Here is a 19199-nt window from a genome sequence, read left to right on the forward strand (position 1 = left end):
AGTAACTGGAAAACGAGAAATCAGACGGCAGCACAGTAGGCTAAGTGAAGAGAAAGGCTGTTTAAGGTGGGAGAATGCCTATGGAGAGTAAGGGGGAAGCTCTGAGAGAGGAGAGGGCTAATGCATGGACTTGAGTCTCGGACAAGTCAGGGGAGGATGAGTTCTGGTCCAGTACTTCTCTGTTATCTGTTATCTGTGATGAAGGATCAGCTTTTTAAATTGCCAGTCCATCGCAGGCTGATACTTCTGTAAAATACAATAAAAATTACTAGGAAAATGTAGTTAAAAATCACTCAAAATACAAGCCCCGTTTTTCATTATTAAGTCCAATGAACACACAATTATTTTATTAAATTGCTATAAAGGTCTCTAAATTCCTACTCTCCATTTCAGTGCTTATGTTGTTGTGGATCAGTATCAAACAGCTTGAGGACTGGAAGGGGTCACCACCATACTGTGTGTAGCACTATTTGAGACCGTAGGACCTAGAAAGGAGGCCAGAAAGAACTCTCCTTCCAAGAGAGAGGAAGGAAGCAAGAAAGTATAGGAGATGAGAGGGGTGCCTGGGTGGCGCAGTGGGTTAAGTGCCTGCCTTTGGCTCAGGTCTTGATCCAGGGGTCCTGGGGTCAAGTCCAATATGGGGCTCCCTGTTGTTCAGTGGGGAGCCTACTTCTCCATCTTCCTCTGCCCCTCCCTGCCCCCACTCATGTTCTCACTCACTCTGCTCTCTCTCAAAGAAAGAAAGAAATTTAAAAATCTTTAAAATAAAAATTAGGAGGTTAGAGAGAACACTTAGGAATGGAATGAAAGAGAGTTGAGGGAATGCCCACCTGCGAGTCATTTTTTTTTTAAGTGAAGGAGCAAACCTGACCTTTGAGAATGAGTAAAGAATGAAGCGGATGGGGTGGGAGGATTGGAGGAGTGTAGTAATGGGTTGAAACAGCTGCTGTGGGAAATGAGAAATGGAACTGAATAAAGATGAATAAAAGAGTTGTAAAAGCAATAGAGACCCGGCCCAGCTGAGGCTGGAAATCATAAATTTGTTATGGAGCCAGCCAATGGGTTCAATTTTGTGATTTTTCCCTAGTAGTTTCGCAGCCTCAGAGCAGGAATGGAGAAACATATGGTAGGGTTCTGGTAATACGGTGGGTTATGTGTGCAAACTGACTCTCCCACAGAAAACAAATAAAAATGCTGGATAAAATGCAACAAACATCCTCAAGGTATCAAAGAGCTGGGAAGGTAGTAAGGGATTATAAGTCCAGATGGTAGGGAAGGCAGACTGATGTAGTCATTTCTTTGAAAAAATTTGCTGAATTTAATTTAAACTTTAGAGAGGGATACCTGGGTGACTCAGTTAGTTAAGCGTCTGCCTTGGGCTCAGGTCTGATCCCAGGGTCCTGGAATCGAGTCCCACATCAGGCTGCTTGCTCAGCAGGGAGTTTGCTTCTCCCTCTGCCTGCTGCTCCTCCTGTTTGTCTCTCTCTCTGATAAATAAATAAAATCTTAAAAAAATAAGCTTCAGAAAATAAGTCATCAGTGAGGTGAAACAAAGCCACGGGCCTGCCCAAGGTGGGGTTTCCTCCCCAGGTAAAACTGTTACCTGGACAAACTGGTAACACTGTTACCCAGATAAAACTGTTACCTCCCTAACAAGGAGCTGAACTATCAGTGTATTTATGAAGCAGGAATAACTCCCTACACATCCGTAAGGAAACTTTGAGGAGCAGTTTTGCTGTTGAGTTTTTGTTGAGGAGCAGTCAAGTTTCCATAAGGAAACTTTTGAGGAAAGCAGCTTTGGAACTGAGTGGAGGGGGAGGCACCTGCCCGGAGAGGTTTAAATACAATCTCATCTAATAAAGATTTGCAGTCGAAATTCACATTACCCAGGTGCTCCAAAATACCTTAAGCTCTGAATTTAGTTTAAAGTAGATCCAGACTGGTCCTGCCAGCAGGCACCTGGCAGAATGCAAATCCTCTCTGCAGGAAGCCACCTCCTCCTAAACCTCAAAATATTCTCACAAATAATTTTTCAAAGTAATGAGCAGATCTTAGTTAAAAATCACTAAGCGCACAACAAAAGAAGACACCATACGTAAGACAAATAGAAAGTTCAAATGAGACAGATTTGAAGCCAAGTATATATGTAATTACATTTAAATACAAATCGACTAAATGCTTATGTTAAGAGATAGCCAGACTAAATTTAAAAAGTCTCACCATATGGCGCTTACAATAGTTACATTTACAACATAAAGATACAGAAGATTGACAGTAAAAGGATGGGAAAAGACGTTTTACACAAATACTAACCAAAGAAAGCTGGTACTGCTATGTGAGTATCAGACAAAATAGCTTTTGAGGCAAAAAAGCACTACTAAAGATACAGAGGACCATTTCTTTTTTATAAAAATACAACCCATCAGGAAGATATAAAAATGTTAAATTGGCAAGAACGTGATAGTAGCCTTAAAATAAATAAAGCATAGTTTGGCTATTGTGGACATTGCTGCTATAAACATTCGGGTGCACGTGCCCCTTCGGATCACTACATTTGTATCGTTAGGGTAAATACCCAGATGTCCATCAACAGATGAATGGATAAAGAAGATGTGATATATATATATGTATATATATACATATATATACATATATATATATGTATATATATATATGTATATATATATATACATATATATATATACAATGGAATACTATGCAGCCATCAAAAGAAATGAAATCTTGCCATTTGTGACGACATGGATGGAACTAGAGGGTATTATGCTTAGTGAAATAAGTCAATCGGAGAAAGACAACTATCATATGATCTCCCTGATATGAGGAAGTGGAGATGCAACATGGGGGGTTTGGGGAGTAGGAAAAGAATATATGAAACAAGATGGGATTGGGAGGGAGACAAACCATAAGTGACTCTTAATCTCACAAAACAAACTGAGGGTTGCTGGAGGGAGGGGGCTGGGAGAGGGGGGGTGGGGTTATGGACATTGGGGAGGGTATGTGCTATGGTGAGTGCTGTGAAGCATGTAAACCTGGCGATTCACAGACCTGTACCCCTGGGGATAAAAATACATTATATGTTTATAAAAAAATAAAAATAATTTTTAAAATAAATAAATACATAAATAAAGCAAAAATCAACAAAACTATAAGAACCAGATAAGTCTATAATCAAAATGGGAGATTCTAACACACCTCTCCCAGTAATTGATAGAAGAGAGAAAATCAATAAGTAACCAGTATATTTACATAACACAATTAACAAAATTGATCTAATAATAATGTATAGAACATAGAACTCAACAATTGCAGAATACATATTCCTTTTAACCCACATAGCACATTCACCAAAATTGACCATATACTGGATTATAAAGATTGAAAGAATAAAAATGACATTTTATGACTGCAGTGCAATGAAGCCATAAATCAACAAAATGAGAACCAGAAAAACCACAAATGTCTGAAAATTTAAAAACATACTTTTATATAAACCATGGGTCAAAGAAGAAATCACATTGGAAATTATAAGATATTTTGAACTGAACCAAAATGAAAATCCTACTTACCAAAACCTGTACGATGCAACTAAAGCAACCCTTATAGGAAAAGCTATAGCCTAAAATACTTACATTTGAAAAGAAATAAAGGCTACAAGTGAAAGAGCTAGGTATCCATCTCAAGGAGGTAGAAAAAGAACAACAAAATAAACCCAAGGAAAAGAGAGGGGGGGGAGAGCTTATACCATGAAGTTGATCCAGGATTAGAGGTTGGCAGAACAAATGTGGTTGAAGGCACATGGGGTTGAAGGCACTGAGTATGAGGAAATTGAGGAATCTAGTGAAAGTCTGGCCAAAATTATTGGTAACTGGAATCAGTGTGAGCAGGAAAGAAGGTGAAGTGGAGGTGGGGTAAGTGAGGGGATGTAGGGAAGATTGGAGACTAGAAATGGGTCCAGTGACATGAGGTCACAAAGACATGAGATCACAAAGCACTTAAGTGGGAGTAAGGGAGTGAGAGGTGATTGCATAGGAGTTTCTGACTAACATGGAGATTTAAAGCTAAAGATTTCCTATGTAAAATAGTTGTAAATGAAGGAAATATTCCACATGTGGCCATGGAAGTCGGGTTGCTGAAATGAGGTGAAGTACTCTTAATTATCTATTTGTAAGTCTTTCTCTTACTCTGCCCGATTTGAAAACCTTACAGGACAGGAAACTACTCATCATTCCATCCCTATTATGGGGTTTGGCACAAAGTGGATTGGATCCTCAATAAATACTTGTCTATCCTAACTAATAGAGACACTACTCCAAATATTTTACACACGTACTTTTCTTTTGTCCTTAGAAGAACTCTATGAGGTGTGTCCTAATATGCAATTTAAGAGAGAGGGAAAGTGAGGTTCAGAAATTTGCTCAAAGTGTTACAAGGAATGAACGGGTGATGTGCTAAAGACCTGGGAGTAGATTTTTACTATGGCCCCGGACAAGCTATGCCCAAAGCAATCACTAGGCCCTTTTGTGATTCTGGAGAGCAAAATTTTGCTGAAGAAGTAAAAACATCACAATATCAAAATTTTCACTGGAACCCCATCACTGGTTTATAAAATGCATGCCCTCCTCTTTGCCTCTCAACTGTCTACTTCTCATCCCTCTTCAAATGCCAACAAAATCCAGACATTTTATTGCCTGTCTTCTCTCTGTGCTCACCATTTCCAACCAGCTCATTCCTCTCTCTTCTCTGCCCAATCCTATATTATCAATCTCCCTATTTATGAGACAAAAGAATAATATTTGAAAGAATAATAATTGATGCTTTGAGATCTCATGATTTGTGCTTTTCAAGATAGAAGTGTGTCTGGGTTAATTCATCCAGCTAAGAATTGCTTATATGTGTACCTCACTGAAAATGTTGTAATGATGACCACCAAAGAAATATTGCCACTAATGATAATAACAGCAAGTATTTATTGTACCTCTAGAAACTATCAATAATTTTTTAAAAGCCCTCCTTTGACCCAACTTTCCTCTCCAGCCATCCCTTCATTTTTGTTTCTCTTTGGAGCCAAATGTTTCAACAGAGCTGTCTGTATACACTACCTGCAGTTCCTCACCTCCCTATTCACCTTTCAACCACTTTAGTCTGGCTTCTGGCCCTTTTGCTCCAAGAAACAACTCCTGTTATTGCAACAGGCAACCTCCATGTTGCCAAATCCAATAGACACTTCTCTATCCTTACTTGAACTTCCTGCCGCCTTTGACAGTTAACAATTCCCTTCATCTTAAAACATTTTCTTCTTTGGGTATTGGTATGTAACATGCTGGCTTTCCCACTACCTCACTGATGGCTCCTGTTTAGTCTCCTTTGCAAACGTCTAATATTGTGAAACTTCAGGACTTGACCCTGGGTCTTCTTTTTTTCTTTATATTCCTTTGTTTAGTCATCTCATCCAGACACAGCTTCTAATTCCGTCTATATGCAGATAATTCTCAAATTTATTTCTCTAGTCAACACACTCATCTGAGCTCATAACATGCACATTTGACCATTTATTTGACATCTCCATTTGCATATTTAACAGATACCTTAAACTTCTTGTGCCACAAACTCTTGATACCTCCTCCAACCAGCTTCTGTCCCTACCATCTCCATCTCAATATGTCACAGCACTTACTCAGCTCCTTAAGAAATCTAGGCATCATCCATAATTCCTTTCTTTACCTCACCTCAATAACATATCTGTATTAGCCTTATTAACTCTACCTCTAAAATTTATGTAGAATACCTCCCTTCATTTCATCTTAACTATAACCACTTAGGACCAGTGGGCCTATTCTGGATTATGGATGTTTCTTGACTGGTCTCCTTACCTCCTCTCTGTTTTCCTTGAATACATTCCCCACATAAGCAGCAAAATTGATACTGAATCCTTCAATGGCTTTTCTTTTGGTTTTTTGCATAAAAGCAAATTCAAATTCTTTACTATGGCTTTGCATGATCCCTGTTCACACCTCAGTAAGTAAAGAGATTTGAACAACAGTATGCACCAACTAAACCTAACATACATCAATAGAGCATTCCATTCAATAACATCAGAAAACATAATCTTCTCAAGTACATATGGAACTTTCTCCAACACAGACCATATGCTAAACCATAAAACAAGCCTCAAGCGTTTAAAATGACCTAAATCACACAAAGTATATTCTCTAGCACAAAAGAATAGAATTAGAAATAAAGAGATTTGGGAAATTCATAAATATGTGGAAATAACATATTCCCAAATAACCTATGGGGCAAAGGAAAAAAAAGGGGGAAGTTAGAAAATATGTTGAGATAAAGGTGGGGCACCTGGGTGGCTCAGTCAGTTAAGCATCTGCCTTTGGCTCAGGTCATAATCCCAGGTTCCTATTATCAAGCGCTACATGGGGCTCCCTGCTCCTCAGAGAGTCTGCTTCTCCCTTTTTTCCTCCCTCTGCTCATGCTCTTGTGCTCTGTCTTTCAAATAAATAGATAAATAAATAAATTCTTTTTTAAAAGATTTTATTTATTTATTTGACAGAGAGAGCTCACAAGTAGACAGAGAGGCAGGCAGAAGCGTGGGGGGGAAGCAGGCTCCCTGATGACAATGTGGGGCTTGATCCCAGGACCCTGGGATCATGACCTGAGCCGAAAGCAGAGGTTTTAACCCACTGAGCCACCCAGGTGCCCCTAAATAAATTCTTTAAAAAAGAAAATGTTTTGAGATTAATGAAAGCAAAGTCACAACATACCAAATCTCATGTAATATGGCTAAAGCAGTGCTTACAGGGAACTATAGAGCTATAAGACCTTTATTAGAAAAGAAGAAACATCTCAAATCTACCTAACCTTCAACCTTAAGAACCTAGAAGAGAAAAGACATCCAAACATGAGCAAAAGACAGCAGAATAAGAAATAAAGAACAATGGATCTACAAATACAACTAGAAAACAACTAACAAAATGGCAGCAGGAAGTCCTTATCTATCAAGAATTAAATGTAAATGGATTAAATTTCCCAATAAAAAGACATAGAATGGTCAAATGGATTAAAAACAAAACAAGATCCAACAATATGCTATAAGAAACTATAAGTTATATTTATCTAACCTTATATATTCTTATATTTAAAGAATATAAACTTTAGCCTTAAAGACACACATTGACTGGGAGTGAAGGGATAGAAAAAGTCATTTCCAGCAAATGGTAACCAAAAGAATAAAAGCAGAGCTGGTTATATTTGTATCATGCTAAATAGATTTTAAGAACACAAAGGATATCATATAATGATAAAGGGGTCAATTCATCAAGAAGCTATAACACCTGTAAAAATTTATGCACCCAATGTCAGAGCACCTAAATATATAAAGCAAAATTTAACAGAGCTAAAAGGAGAAATAAACAGTAATACAATAATAATTGAGGACTTTATACACTTCTCTCAACCATGTATAGATCATCCAGACAGAGAATCAATAAGGAAACTGTTTATTTGAATAGCACTATAGACCTGAACCCAACAGACATATACAGATCATTCTATCCAGATACAGTAAACTGTAAATTCTTCTAAGTGCACGTGGAATATTTTCTAAGAAACTAGAACAGAAGAGCAAATAAAACCCAAGCAAAACCTAAGCAAACATAAGAAAGAAAATAAAGATTAGAACACAGACAAATGAAATGGAAAATTTTTAAAAATTTTGAGAAAATTAACTAAACAAAAGTTGACTCTTTGAAAAGGCCAGCAAAACCAACAAGCTTTCCATAGACTGACTAAGAAAAAAAGAAGATTCAAATTATTAAAATAAAAAATGAAAGCAGGGACATCAATACAGACCTTATGGAAATAGAAAGGATTAGAATAGAATATTATGAACAATTTTATCTAAAAAATTAGGAGCCTAGATGAAATGGAGAAATTCCTAGAAACACAGAAACTATCAAAACTGACTTAAAAAGAAATTGAAAATCTTAATATGCATATAGCAAATAATAAGACTGTGTCAATGAAACAAGTTAACAAATTAATACCAATTCCTCTCAAACTCACCCAAAATTTAGAAGAAGAAAGAAACTTCCTGGCTCATTCTATGAGGCCAGTATTATCCTGATAACAAAGCCAGACAAAGCCATCAGAGTAAAACTCAGACCAATATTTCTTATGAATATATAAATGCAAAAATCCTCAAGAAAATACTAGTAAATTGACCCAGCAGCATAAAAAGGGGCTATACACTAGGATCATATAGTGTATAGTATTGGTTTAACATTCAAAAATCAATTAATGTAATACACCATATTAACAGAAAAAAGGACAAAACCCACATGGTCTTTTCATTAGACACAGAAAAGTATTAGACCAAATTTAACCTCTCAGGATAAAAAGACATTCAACAAACTAGAAATAGAAGGAAACTTCCTCAGTCTAACAAAGAATATCTATAAAACCCCATAGCTAACATCATTCTTGATGGTGAAGACTGAAAACTTTCTTCCTAAGATCAGAAACAAGAGAGATGTTTGTTCTCACCAATTCTTTTTGACATTGTACTGGAGGTTTTTGCCAAAGCAATTAAGTAGGATAAAAGGGGGGGGACGTATCCAGATTAGAAAGGAAGAAGTAAAAATATCTGTTTTCTGATGACATAATCTTGTTTATAGAAAATCCTAGGGAATCCAAGAAAAATAAACTAGTTCAGCTAGGTTGTAGGAAATAAGGTCAATGTGTAAAAAATCAGTGTATATATAAAAATCAGTTGTGTTTCTGTACAATGAATAATCCAAAACTGAAATCAACAAAACAATTCCATCTAGTGTAACATCAAAAAGCATAAAATACTTAGGAGTAAATTTTACAAAATTTAACAAAAAAAAATGCAAAATTTTACTCTGAAAACAATAAAATATTATTGAAAGAATAAAGAAGAACATAATAAATGGGAGGAGATCTTATGTTCATGGACTAAAAGCCTTAATATTGTTAAGGTGTTGCTATTCTTCAAATTTCTCTATATTCAGTGAAATCTCTATTAAAATTCTACCTGGCAGCTTTTCAGAAATTGACAATATGATCCTGAAGTTAACATGGAAATATGAATGTCCCAGAACATCCAAAATATTTTGAAAGAGAAGGACAAATTTAGATGGATCATACTTCCCAGTTTCAAAATGTATTACCAAGTTACAGTAATCAAGATGGTGTAGTATTGGCACAAGGATAGACATATAGATTAATAGAGTAGAATTTAGGGTCCAGAAATAAATCCTTTTATTGGTTTTTTATTGATTTTTGACAAGGATACCAAAACCTTCAACAGGGAAGGAGGAGTCTTTTCAACAAATGTTGCTGGGATGACTGGATATCCATGTAAGAGAATAAATTTAAACCCCTTCCTCACAATATATACAAAAGCTAACTCAGGATGGATCAAGGACCAAAATACATGAGCTAAAACTGTGGAAATCTTAAAAGTTAACAGGTGAAAATTTTCATGACCATGTGGTAGTGGTTTCCTTGATATAATATGAAAAGTATGAGAAATAAATGATAAATTGGATTATATCAAAATTAAAAACTTTTTTTGTGTTTCAAAAGACAGCATTAAGAAAGTGAAAAAGACAACCCACAGAATGGAAGAAAATATTTGAAAAATGACAGGTCCAATAATGGATTGTTATCTAAAATATGAAAAGAATACTTAAAACTCAATAATAAGATAACTCAATTTAAAAATGGGAAAAGGGGGGCACCTGGGTGGCTCAGTGGGTTAAAGCCTCTGCCTTCAGCTCAGGTCATGATCCCAGAGTCCTGGGATCAAGCCCCACATTGGGCTCTCTGCTAGGCAGGGAGCCTGCTTCCCTTCCTTTCTCTGCCTCTCTCTGCCTACTTGTGATCTCTCTCTCTCTCTGTCAAATAAATAAATAAATAAAATATTTAAAAAATAAATTAAAAATGGGCAAAGGATTTTATTTTTTATTTTTTTTATTAAATTTTTTTTTAAGATTTTATTTATTTATTTGACAGAGAGAGATCACAAGTAGGCAGAGAGGCAGGCAGAGAGAGAGAGGAGGAAGCAGGCTCCCTGCTGAGCAGAGAGCCCGATGCGGGACTCGATCCCAGGACCCTGAGATCATGACCTGAGCCGAAGGCAGCGGCTTAACCCACTGAGCCACCCAGGCGCCCTGGGCAAAGGATTTTTAAAAATATTTTTCAAAAAAAGATACAGAAATGGTCAATAAATACATGAAAAGATGTTCAACATTGTTAGTCATTAGAGAAATGCAAATCAGGACACTGAGGGACACCTGGCTGGCTCAGCTTGTGGGGCACATTCCTCTTGATCTCAGGGTCATGAGTTTGAACCCCATGTTGGGTGTAGCGATTACTTAAAAATAAATAAAATATTTAAAAAAATAAAATCTTAAAAAAAAACTATATTGAGGTTCCACTTCATACTCACTAGGATGGCTACAATAACATGTGTTTTAAAAAGATAACTAGTCTTGGCAAGGATGTGGACAAATTGGAAGCCTCATACACTGCACGTGAGATTTTAAAATGGTGCAGACAGTTTGGAAACAGTCTGGCAATTCATGGAGTCACCATAACCCAGCGCTCCCACCTCTAGGTATACATACATTCATACACACACACACACACATATATATACACACACATATATATGACATATAAATATATACACACAAGAGAAACGAGAACACACATCCACACAAAAACTCAGAGACCAGTGTTCACTGCAGCAGTATTCATGATAACCAAAAAGTAGAAACAACTAAAATGTCAAAGGATGAATGAATAAACAAAATGTAGTATATCCATACAGTGGAATATTATTCAGCCATAAAGAAGAATGACATACTGATAGATGCTGTGCCAAGGAGGAACCTTGAAAATATTATGCTGTGTAAAATAAGGCAGCCACAAAAGGACAGATACTGTACAACTCCATTTATATTAAATGTCCAGAACATGCAAATCTAAAAGAACAGAAAGTAGACTGTTGGCTTCCAGGGACTGGGGTGGGGGGAGGAAATGGAAAGTGACTGCTAACGAGGATGGAGTTTTTCTGGGGGATGAAATTGTTCCAGTAAGTAAATAAGAAGAGAGGGCTGTGTACCTGACACAAGCACTGTGCATTGTCCTTGCTGAAAGATTAAACCATAAATTATGGACATTTAAGCCACGGGTAGAGTGAAGCACAATGAGCTACACTTTAGCCAGGAAGTCATGGGACTCTGATCTGACCCCTCGTCACTGCCATGAGTGAGTCTGAACTTTAAATCAGATATTTGCATAGAAGGGACTTTGATTTAGAACATATTTTTATATTTTAATTGACAACATTACTCCTCATTTGTCTATAACTGTGCCGCCAGGCAACTAGCATATGTGTTCCAGAACATGAGGTGAGCAGTTATAGAAAAATAACTATATGTCCATAATTAAATTCAGAGGTGGGGCACAGTTGTGGTATGTACATTTTCATGCCTCATGATAGGCCTAGAGAAGAGGAGATGAAGTCTTTAAGGAAGAGAGAAAAGAGAAAAAGAGCCAAGCAGAGTAGCTGAACTACAGTAGACACTTTCACGTTTTATTTGCACATGACCCGTCTTACTGAATGAGTAATACTCTTTTTGATCATCTTTTCCTGAAAAAGCTTCCCTTTCCAAGCTATAAGTAGTAAGTTTTGTTAATTCTTCCACATTTGGTGTAGCTATTAGCATACCTAAATCTCATTAAGGAGTTTATGTAACTTTGTCTCAAGGAAATAGCGAGCACAACAACATTCAATTAGTCTGCACTCCAGTTGACCGTGGAATATATAAATGAAACAAGTAGAAAACAGTCCAAAGTAGATCCTAGTCCTTTGGCTCATTAAAGTATTGTTCATGAGATAAAGAAAGGACCCAGGAGGGAAGATCTGTTTTGTCATGAAGAAAACAAAATGTGGATCATCAATCTGAATTGAAAAGTAGGTAAAGAATCTCAGTATTTATTTGCATATTCATTCCACTATAAATCACCACCTCCACTACTACAACCGCGTGTTATATGTGTACAAGGTTAGATCAAAGTGGTAGCTAATAATACTACATTTTGCAGTTGTTCAAGGATGACAGTTGAGAAAGTTTGATGACAGAGGATAAAAATAACACTTGTTTGGGCATAAATGGAAGTTTTTTTTTTCATTGAACTATGTGCACATTCTTCATCCCACCCACACCCCGGGAAACCTAAGAAAATAATTTTGCAACGTTAACAAGTTTTCACTACCTGATCGAATTACAAAAAGTCTCTTTGTTTCCGAAATAAAAAAATAACTCTATTTGTAAACCTGTGGATACAGTGAGGTAATGATAAAATAATCAGTAACTATTGGGTTAAATTCAATTTCGAGTTTTACCACAGAGCGAATAATGTGCATAACCTTTGTTCAAGCAGTTTTTCACAGTTGTATAACAAAACATTTGACAAGAGTTAGTTAATAGCCATTCAGAGGCAGATGCAGAAGCAGAAATGCTTATAGCTTGAATGTGCTATGTTGACAAAGAGAGATGGCCTATTTATTTTTTATTTTTTTTTATTTAAAAGAGACATGGAATCTTTACCTCCCAGCTTGACAGTTGGTTACAAAAAACAGAAGACACCTTAACGTTTCCTCTGGAGGGTATTATCACTTCATTCCAGTGTCAGCGGTGGGTAGGGGCACATGTGCTCTATCACACTTTGACCTTTATACTTCAAGTCAAAAGAATGCTGAGCAAGGTCAGTTTTCCCATCTAGTGTACACTATGCTTAGATGTAAAAACAAACAAACAAGCAAACAACAAAGCAACTGAAAACCCATTTCTAGAATTTGATCTGTGGATTTCATTTGTATTTGAATGAAATATGTTTATTTCTATCCTGGTGACTTTGCAAGAAAACCAGGCCAGGAGAGGCATTTCCTCAAAGGCTAAAAGGAGGCATTACCACCACCCTATTACTTGCCAGAGGATTTGGAAAGCATGTTGAGGCTCAAGGTTAGTATGGGAGATGAGCCAGGCTCAGGAGAAGTTAACACAGAGAAAAAGGTTAATGTTGTTTTTTCTTTTTTTCCTGTTCTTAGCCAGCCAATACAACAAAGTGCTTTATATCGTAACTCCTAGTAGTCAAGTAACGGTGTATTTTCTGCAACAATCATTGTTTGGGTTTGTCTATTTTCTTTATGCTTGTGAGGCTTGAAATTGGCATTTAAAATCCTTGGGGTAAAAGCTATTTTTGTAATTCAGCTGGGATGTCCTTGTCTCAGGGTTTCCCATTGCATCAGTCCCTTAGCCTGGTACGATAGCCATGATAGTGCTGTGTCTTTTAGATGATGTGCAGAAATAAGGACATGATTATGGTGCTTATTAAAGATTCCTTGCTATTTTCACAAGAGTAGGGGCGTTAGACTCTTGTCTACTGGCCAAATTCTAAATTGGGAGATTACATTCTGCTTTCCTAAATTCCCCCAGCAGAAGCAGCCATCCGTGGTATCCTACTTTGTTTCCTTTGCTAGACATTGAATGGCATTGGTTTTCTACTCCAGAAGTGTTCACTTCTTAGTGGAATGGTGAGTAAATCAGTACCTATCGTCTGATATAGTATCTGACCCAGTTACAAACAAATTAAAAGGTAGGCATGATAGTTTGAGTACAAAACAAAACAAAAACACCCTAACAGTGTATCAGTTGTTGTGGAGCACTTAAAACAAAACAATCTGCTTTCTCTTCTGCAACATAGACCCCCAAAATTAATGCTTTTTAAAAACTCCATTAGGAGTGGACAGTGAATTGTTATTTGCCTCAAACAGGAAGATAGTTCTAACAGTGACCATGAGGTTTGAGAGCATGAGAGGATGAGATCGTGTATCACAAACCAGTTAACCCCTCTCTTTTGTCGTTGGGCTGCATTGAACCATTCTTGACAGCTGATCTACTTTGTAAAATCTCCTTTTAAGGAGGTTTTTCATCTTAACATTTAGTGTTTCTCCATCTTTCCCTAACAATGACGTTGTTATTTTTGTTTAACCTCCATCCCACCCACTGTAGTTTTAATGTCCCTATCTTCTATCCATTGCTAACCTTGCTATGATGTAGTGGTATTGCGAGGCATGGTTTTTGAAATCAGCCATTTAATGCCTTGCTCTAACACTTTCTAGGTGTGTGATGTTGGGCAAGTTACTTCTGAGGTTCAATTTCCTCATCTGTAAATGAGCAACCTCAGAGGGTTATTTTGAAGGTCAAATGAGGTAATATATTATTTTGAGGGGTCGTGGGGTAAGGCAAGGCATAGTACTCGGCACCTGAAAAGGCCTCGATAAATAGTAGATATTTATTGGATTGTGTACACGGATCTGACTTAATTCATAAACTCTTTGAGAGTGGGAAGCATATTTCCTATTTCGACATAAGCACAGTGTCATGCATATAGGATGGTGCACAGGCTTAATATTTATTGCACGAATAAACCTTTTTTTACTCCTGAGTGGAATGAACAGCCCTCAGCTATTTGCAAATCCCACACATTTGGCTCAAAGGTGACAAAAATCAATCAATCCTCTGATACCTCCAAAACTACAGACACCTGCCTTTGTCTACATGTTTTGGTACGGTGTACACAATGCAAATAACTCACACTTTCTGTTTCTGTCAGGTTAATTTCTATGAATGTTAACACTTGATTTGTCTTAGGTGCCCAGAATGGGACTGACTCAATCACACGCCTCCTCATTCATTCAAGCATTCTTTGATTGAGAAATTTTTTTAATGAATACTAAGAACTATCTAATTATATACCTGAACAAAACCTTTCAACTTGTGACTAAGTGCACCACCTGCCCTATTTACCTGTAAGATCTGTGCTGACTACAGATATATTTCTAATGGCTTTGCTCCCCAGGCAAAAACAAACAAACAAACAAACAAACAAAACCACCCAAAACAAAATCCCAAACAAACAAGACAATAACCTACCACAGCAAGTTTCAGAGCACTATCAACATCTTTGAACTAGGGAGGTGTTGGTTAGGATTTTCTTTTCTTTTCTTTTGAAAACGTTTGCACGGGGCTGGGAGGCAGAGAAAGTTGGGGGAACAAGGGAGATACAGATTCAACCAGGCTTGAGTATTTGCCACTAAGGAAAGAGTATTGTTCTTTCCCATAGTCTTGGAAAACCCCAAGTGCGTGCTTAGATGGGTACTAAAGCGACCGCAGTGTGGCCATTTCCCCGACTGCTTTGTACATAGTTTATACGGGCGGTCTCAGGTGTGGGGCTCCAAACACCTGCTTGCTCAGCTCCGGCAGTTCAGAAACCAGCGTATTTGAGGCCGATGGCTCGGGTTTCACGTAACTCGGCTCAAATGTCACTAACACTATGTGCAGTGCCGGTCATCGAGCTGTGCTTTGGGACTCGGATACTTAACTTCGGACTTTCTTCTTTCTCCCCTCCTTCCCCCCTCCCCCGCCCCCACTAGTTTTCCTTTCTCTTCCTCCCTGGGCGTGCCCAACTCTTTCCTTTGCTCCTACTCTCTGCCTGGTGTTCTCGTTTCCTTCTCCCTCCTTTCTGCTGGGCTTCCCGTCTTTCATCCATCCTCTGAGGGACATAGAGCTCGAGGCTGCGCCTCGGACGAGGCGCGAGCCCCGCGGGACAGGCGCGAGGTGCCGAGCGGCGAGGGCGCGCGCGGCTGGGGCGCGCGCGGGACGGCCGCGTGGCCGGGCGGCCGGCTAGGGAGCGGCGCGCGCGCGCGCGCCCTGGGAGCCCCTGGCGCGCCCCCGGCGGCCGGGGCCGCAGCGTGCTCGCCCCCGCCGCCAGCTCGCCTCACTTATGGGTCGGAAGCGCTGCGTGGGGGAGACTGTTCCAAGATGGCGGCGGGTTGCTGCGGGGTGAAGAAGCAGAAACTGTCCAGTTCGCCCCCCTCTGGCTCGGGTGGCGGTGGTGGCGCCTCCTCCTCCTCCCACTGCAGCGGAGAGAGCCAGTGCCGAGCTGGGGAGCTGGGACTAGGAGGCGCCGGCACGCGGCTCAACGGGCTGGGAGGTCTAGCCGGAGGAGGTAGCGGCAGCGGCTGTACCCTCTCTCCCCCCCAGGGCTGCGGCGGCGGCGGCGGGGGGATTTCCCTGTCGCCACCTCCGAGCTGCGGAGTGGGGACCCTACTTTCTACCCCGGCCGCCGCCACCTCTTCCTCGCCCTCCTTGTCGCCCGCCGCCTCGTCCTCATCGCCCGGCTCCCGGAAGATGGTGGTGTCAGCGGAGATGTGCTGCTTTTGCTTCGATGTGCTCTACTGTCACCTGTACGGATACCAGCAGCCCCGGACCCCCCGGTTCACCAACGAGCCCTAGTGAGTACCGTGCCCTCCGCCGCTCTCTCTCTTGCGCTCGGGATGGGGCTCAGAGTTGAAGCAAAGTATGAGTCCGCCTTCCCGCCGGCGGCTGCCCCTGCCCCTCTCTCTGCCCCGGTCCCCGGAGCCACTCGACCTAAGTAAGGGCACCCCGCGCTTTCTACCCTCCGAGGCAGGCACCCCACACTTGGAGCAGGGTGTTGCTACAGGAGATGGCTTACTGGTTCCCAAAGGTGTTCGCTTTCTCTTTGCGATAACTTCGAGGAGTTTGGACCCTTCCCTTCTTTCCTTCGCCACCCCGCGTCCCCACCGCCCTGGTTTTGGAGATCTGGATTACTCAAGGTGTTGACCTCTCCTCACTTTGGTTTCCATTTACCCCAAGTGAAAACCCCGCCAGTATTCCCGCCCCGCGTACCTTGCACAGGGAGAGTTACTATCCCACTGCAGGGTGAAAAATAGCAACTATCCAACTTCTGTTCGGCTAGTGATGGAACTTAGCTCCAGAGCTTATGAGGTTACCCGTCTTTTCCTTCAGGTTCCCTTGTGTCCCGGGGGAGGGAGGAGTTTTTTTTTTTTAAACACTTTCCCTTACTACCTATTCTTATCCGAACGTACCCATTAAAATGTGTTTCTAGTGAAGCGCACCGCCAGCTCTCTCACATTGGAAGAGTGAGACCCCCCCTTTTTTTAAATTCCACCGTCTGGGTAATAGCTCATTCAAAGAGAGCTGTCCCCATAGAACGAGTGTCAGTTTGTATATGAAGCGTGCATTCGCTTTTGTGTAGATTTCACTTGTTAGAAATCTATGTTGGGCTCGACGGTTTGAGAAATAGTTAATCCAACAGTAAGTGTGTAGGAATTTTTATGTTTTCTTTTGGCTTGTACTTTTATTTTACCCTTCAAGTGTGGTTGAAATTGTTTAAAATAGCACTGTTACAGCTAAAAGCAGGTTAATTCTAATCCCCGTCCATTTGGATGTGTGGGAGATGGGGCATATGGTTTTTTTTTTTAATGTGTAAACTGAGTGTAAACTGACTTTTTGAGTTAAATGCTAGACAGAATGTAAAGCCCAAGGAAGGGCAGAATGACAAAGAGGGCGATTGTTTTTATTATGAGTACTTTGCATCACAACAACAGAAATAATAGAGAAAAATTTCAGTGAAACTTATGAGGAAACCACCAGCACTTTCCTTGCTAAGACAAGTGCCCCTTGTCCCCATATCATAAATACCTGAATTGATGTTCTTTTTAAACTGCTTCTTTTCATTTTGTGAGATTAGGGGATTAGACTACTACTGGATAAGTATAAACACTTCTGCCTAGACTAGAAATATTAAATTAATATGTAAAGTGGAAATTGCAATAAAGTGTCCTGGAAATTGTAAATTTGTATTGTTTGTTTTCTTTGGCTTTGATACTTTAAATGTACTTAGTTTTATATTTTTGCCACTCTTGTGGTCTGTGCATTTTCGTTCAGACTTGGTTCATCTTTGGGCATTTAGTCATAAAAATGCATGAAAGAGCATCTAGACTAACATTTTTCTAAATATCTTTATAAATTTCATAGTTTTAATTCTAGGAGCTTAGATCCTAAAACCACACCTTTACTTAGCCCGTTTGTTTTTTGGTAAGAAGTCAGATTCATTTAAAAGAGACTGCCATGTAAAAAAAAAAAAAAACCTATGAAATATTTATTAGTTTGAGTCACTTATTTGTGACTTTTCTGCCTTCTCTTGGGTGTCTATGATGTATTAAAGCCAGTCGTGGAATGATACATAGGTTGCCTCTGCAAAGTCATGGGACGCAAAAATTCACTCCTGTTCAGTTACATGAGTTTGGCAAAGGCTGTTTTACTATTCACGCTCCATTGCTCCAAAGCATATGAGAACACACTTTCAGGAGGTGCTATTTTCACACATTTTAAAGTGAGCTTGGGTTAACTGAAAGACTGTAACAAGTTTAAAAGGAAAGAGAGCTTGACCAGTTCATACAGAGAATGCTTTTTGAAAATGTTATCTTAGCAGTGGCTACTTGTGGACATGTGTTTAGGTATTGCTTGTCTTTGAATACCCCATCCACTGGATTTCTTTTTCATGGAACTAAAGAGGCCAAATAAGACACACTTCGACCACTGGGGATATGTTGAAACAATGGTGGAAGAATAATAACTATTATCATTTAGCAGGCCTTGAATGTGTCATGTCTTCCACAAAACAGCTTAGAAGAGACCCTGAACATGACCAAGGGGAGAACGAAAGTTTTCTTAAGCGGAAAGAGGACTACATCTTATCTTCCTTTATCTTAAAGTCATTTTTGAGGTGTACTGTGGAAAATTCAAGAAAATGTCTTAAAGGTAGTGTTTGATTATGGAGTCAAATAACTGTCATCACTTGCCAGTGCCTTAGTAACCACCACACATTTTCTGGTTTACATATCACATATTTAATAGCATCGTGTACTTATTAGTGGCTTTGTGCTGGGGGCATAAGCTGTAAATAGACCTATTTTTCCCTCCACCCCAAGTTATTAGTATCCCGTCATGAGCAGCAGTGTTCCAGGTCTTGTCTCTGTTCCCCCTACCCCAGAAGTCATGCTTTCAACAAATCAGATTCTCCTGTGTAAAAACACACTGCTTTCATCCCTTCCCAGAACCTTCTCTGTCAACATGTCTGTAAGTAGTGAGATCTGCCTCGTATAGGTTCCGAAGTTCTCCATTGAGCAGTTACCCTTCCATTCTGAAGGGTTATGAGAAATCTCCTCTATCCCTTTCAGTTTT

General features: G+C 39.4%; 1 protein-coding gene across 2 annotated transcripts in view; it reads left to right on the plus strand.

Annotated features, from left to right (window-relative positions):
• The first annotated feature begins 15883 nt into the window (after positions 1-15883).
• AMMECR1 (AMMECR nuclear protein 1) overlaps positions 15884-19199 on the plus strand; it is a 111293-nt gene continuing 107977 nt past the window's right edge. The window contains exon 1 of one of the 2 annotated variants that reach the window (XM_004769060.3): positions 15884-16423. In XM_004769060.3, coding sequence (XP_004769117.1) covers positions 15951-16423 — 473 coding nt within the window. In that variant the 5' untranslated portion in view covers positions 15884-15950. The remainder of the gene's footprint in view (positions 16424-19199) is intronic. The other variant, XM_004769059.3, reaches the window with a different exon arrangement.

The sequence above is a fragment of the Mustela putorius genome, unplaced genomic scaffold, assembly GCF_011764305.1.
Source record: "Mustela putorius furo isolate JIRA1106 unplaced genomic scaffold, ASM1176430v1.1 tig00003901_pilon_pilon_pilon, whole genome shotgun sequence".
NCBI lineage: Eukaryota > Metazoa > Chordata > Mammalia > Carnivora > Mustelidae > Mustela > Mustela putorius.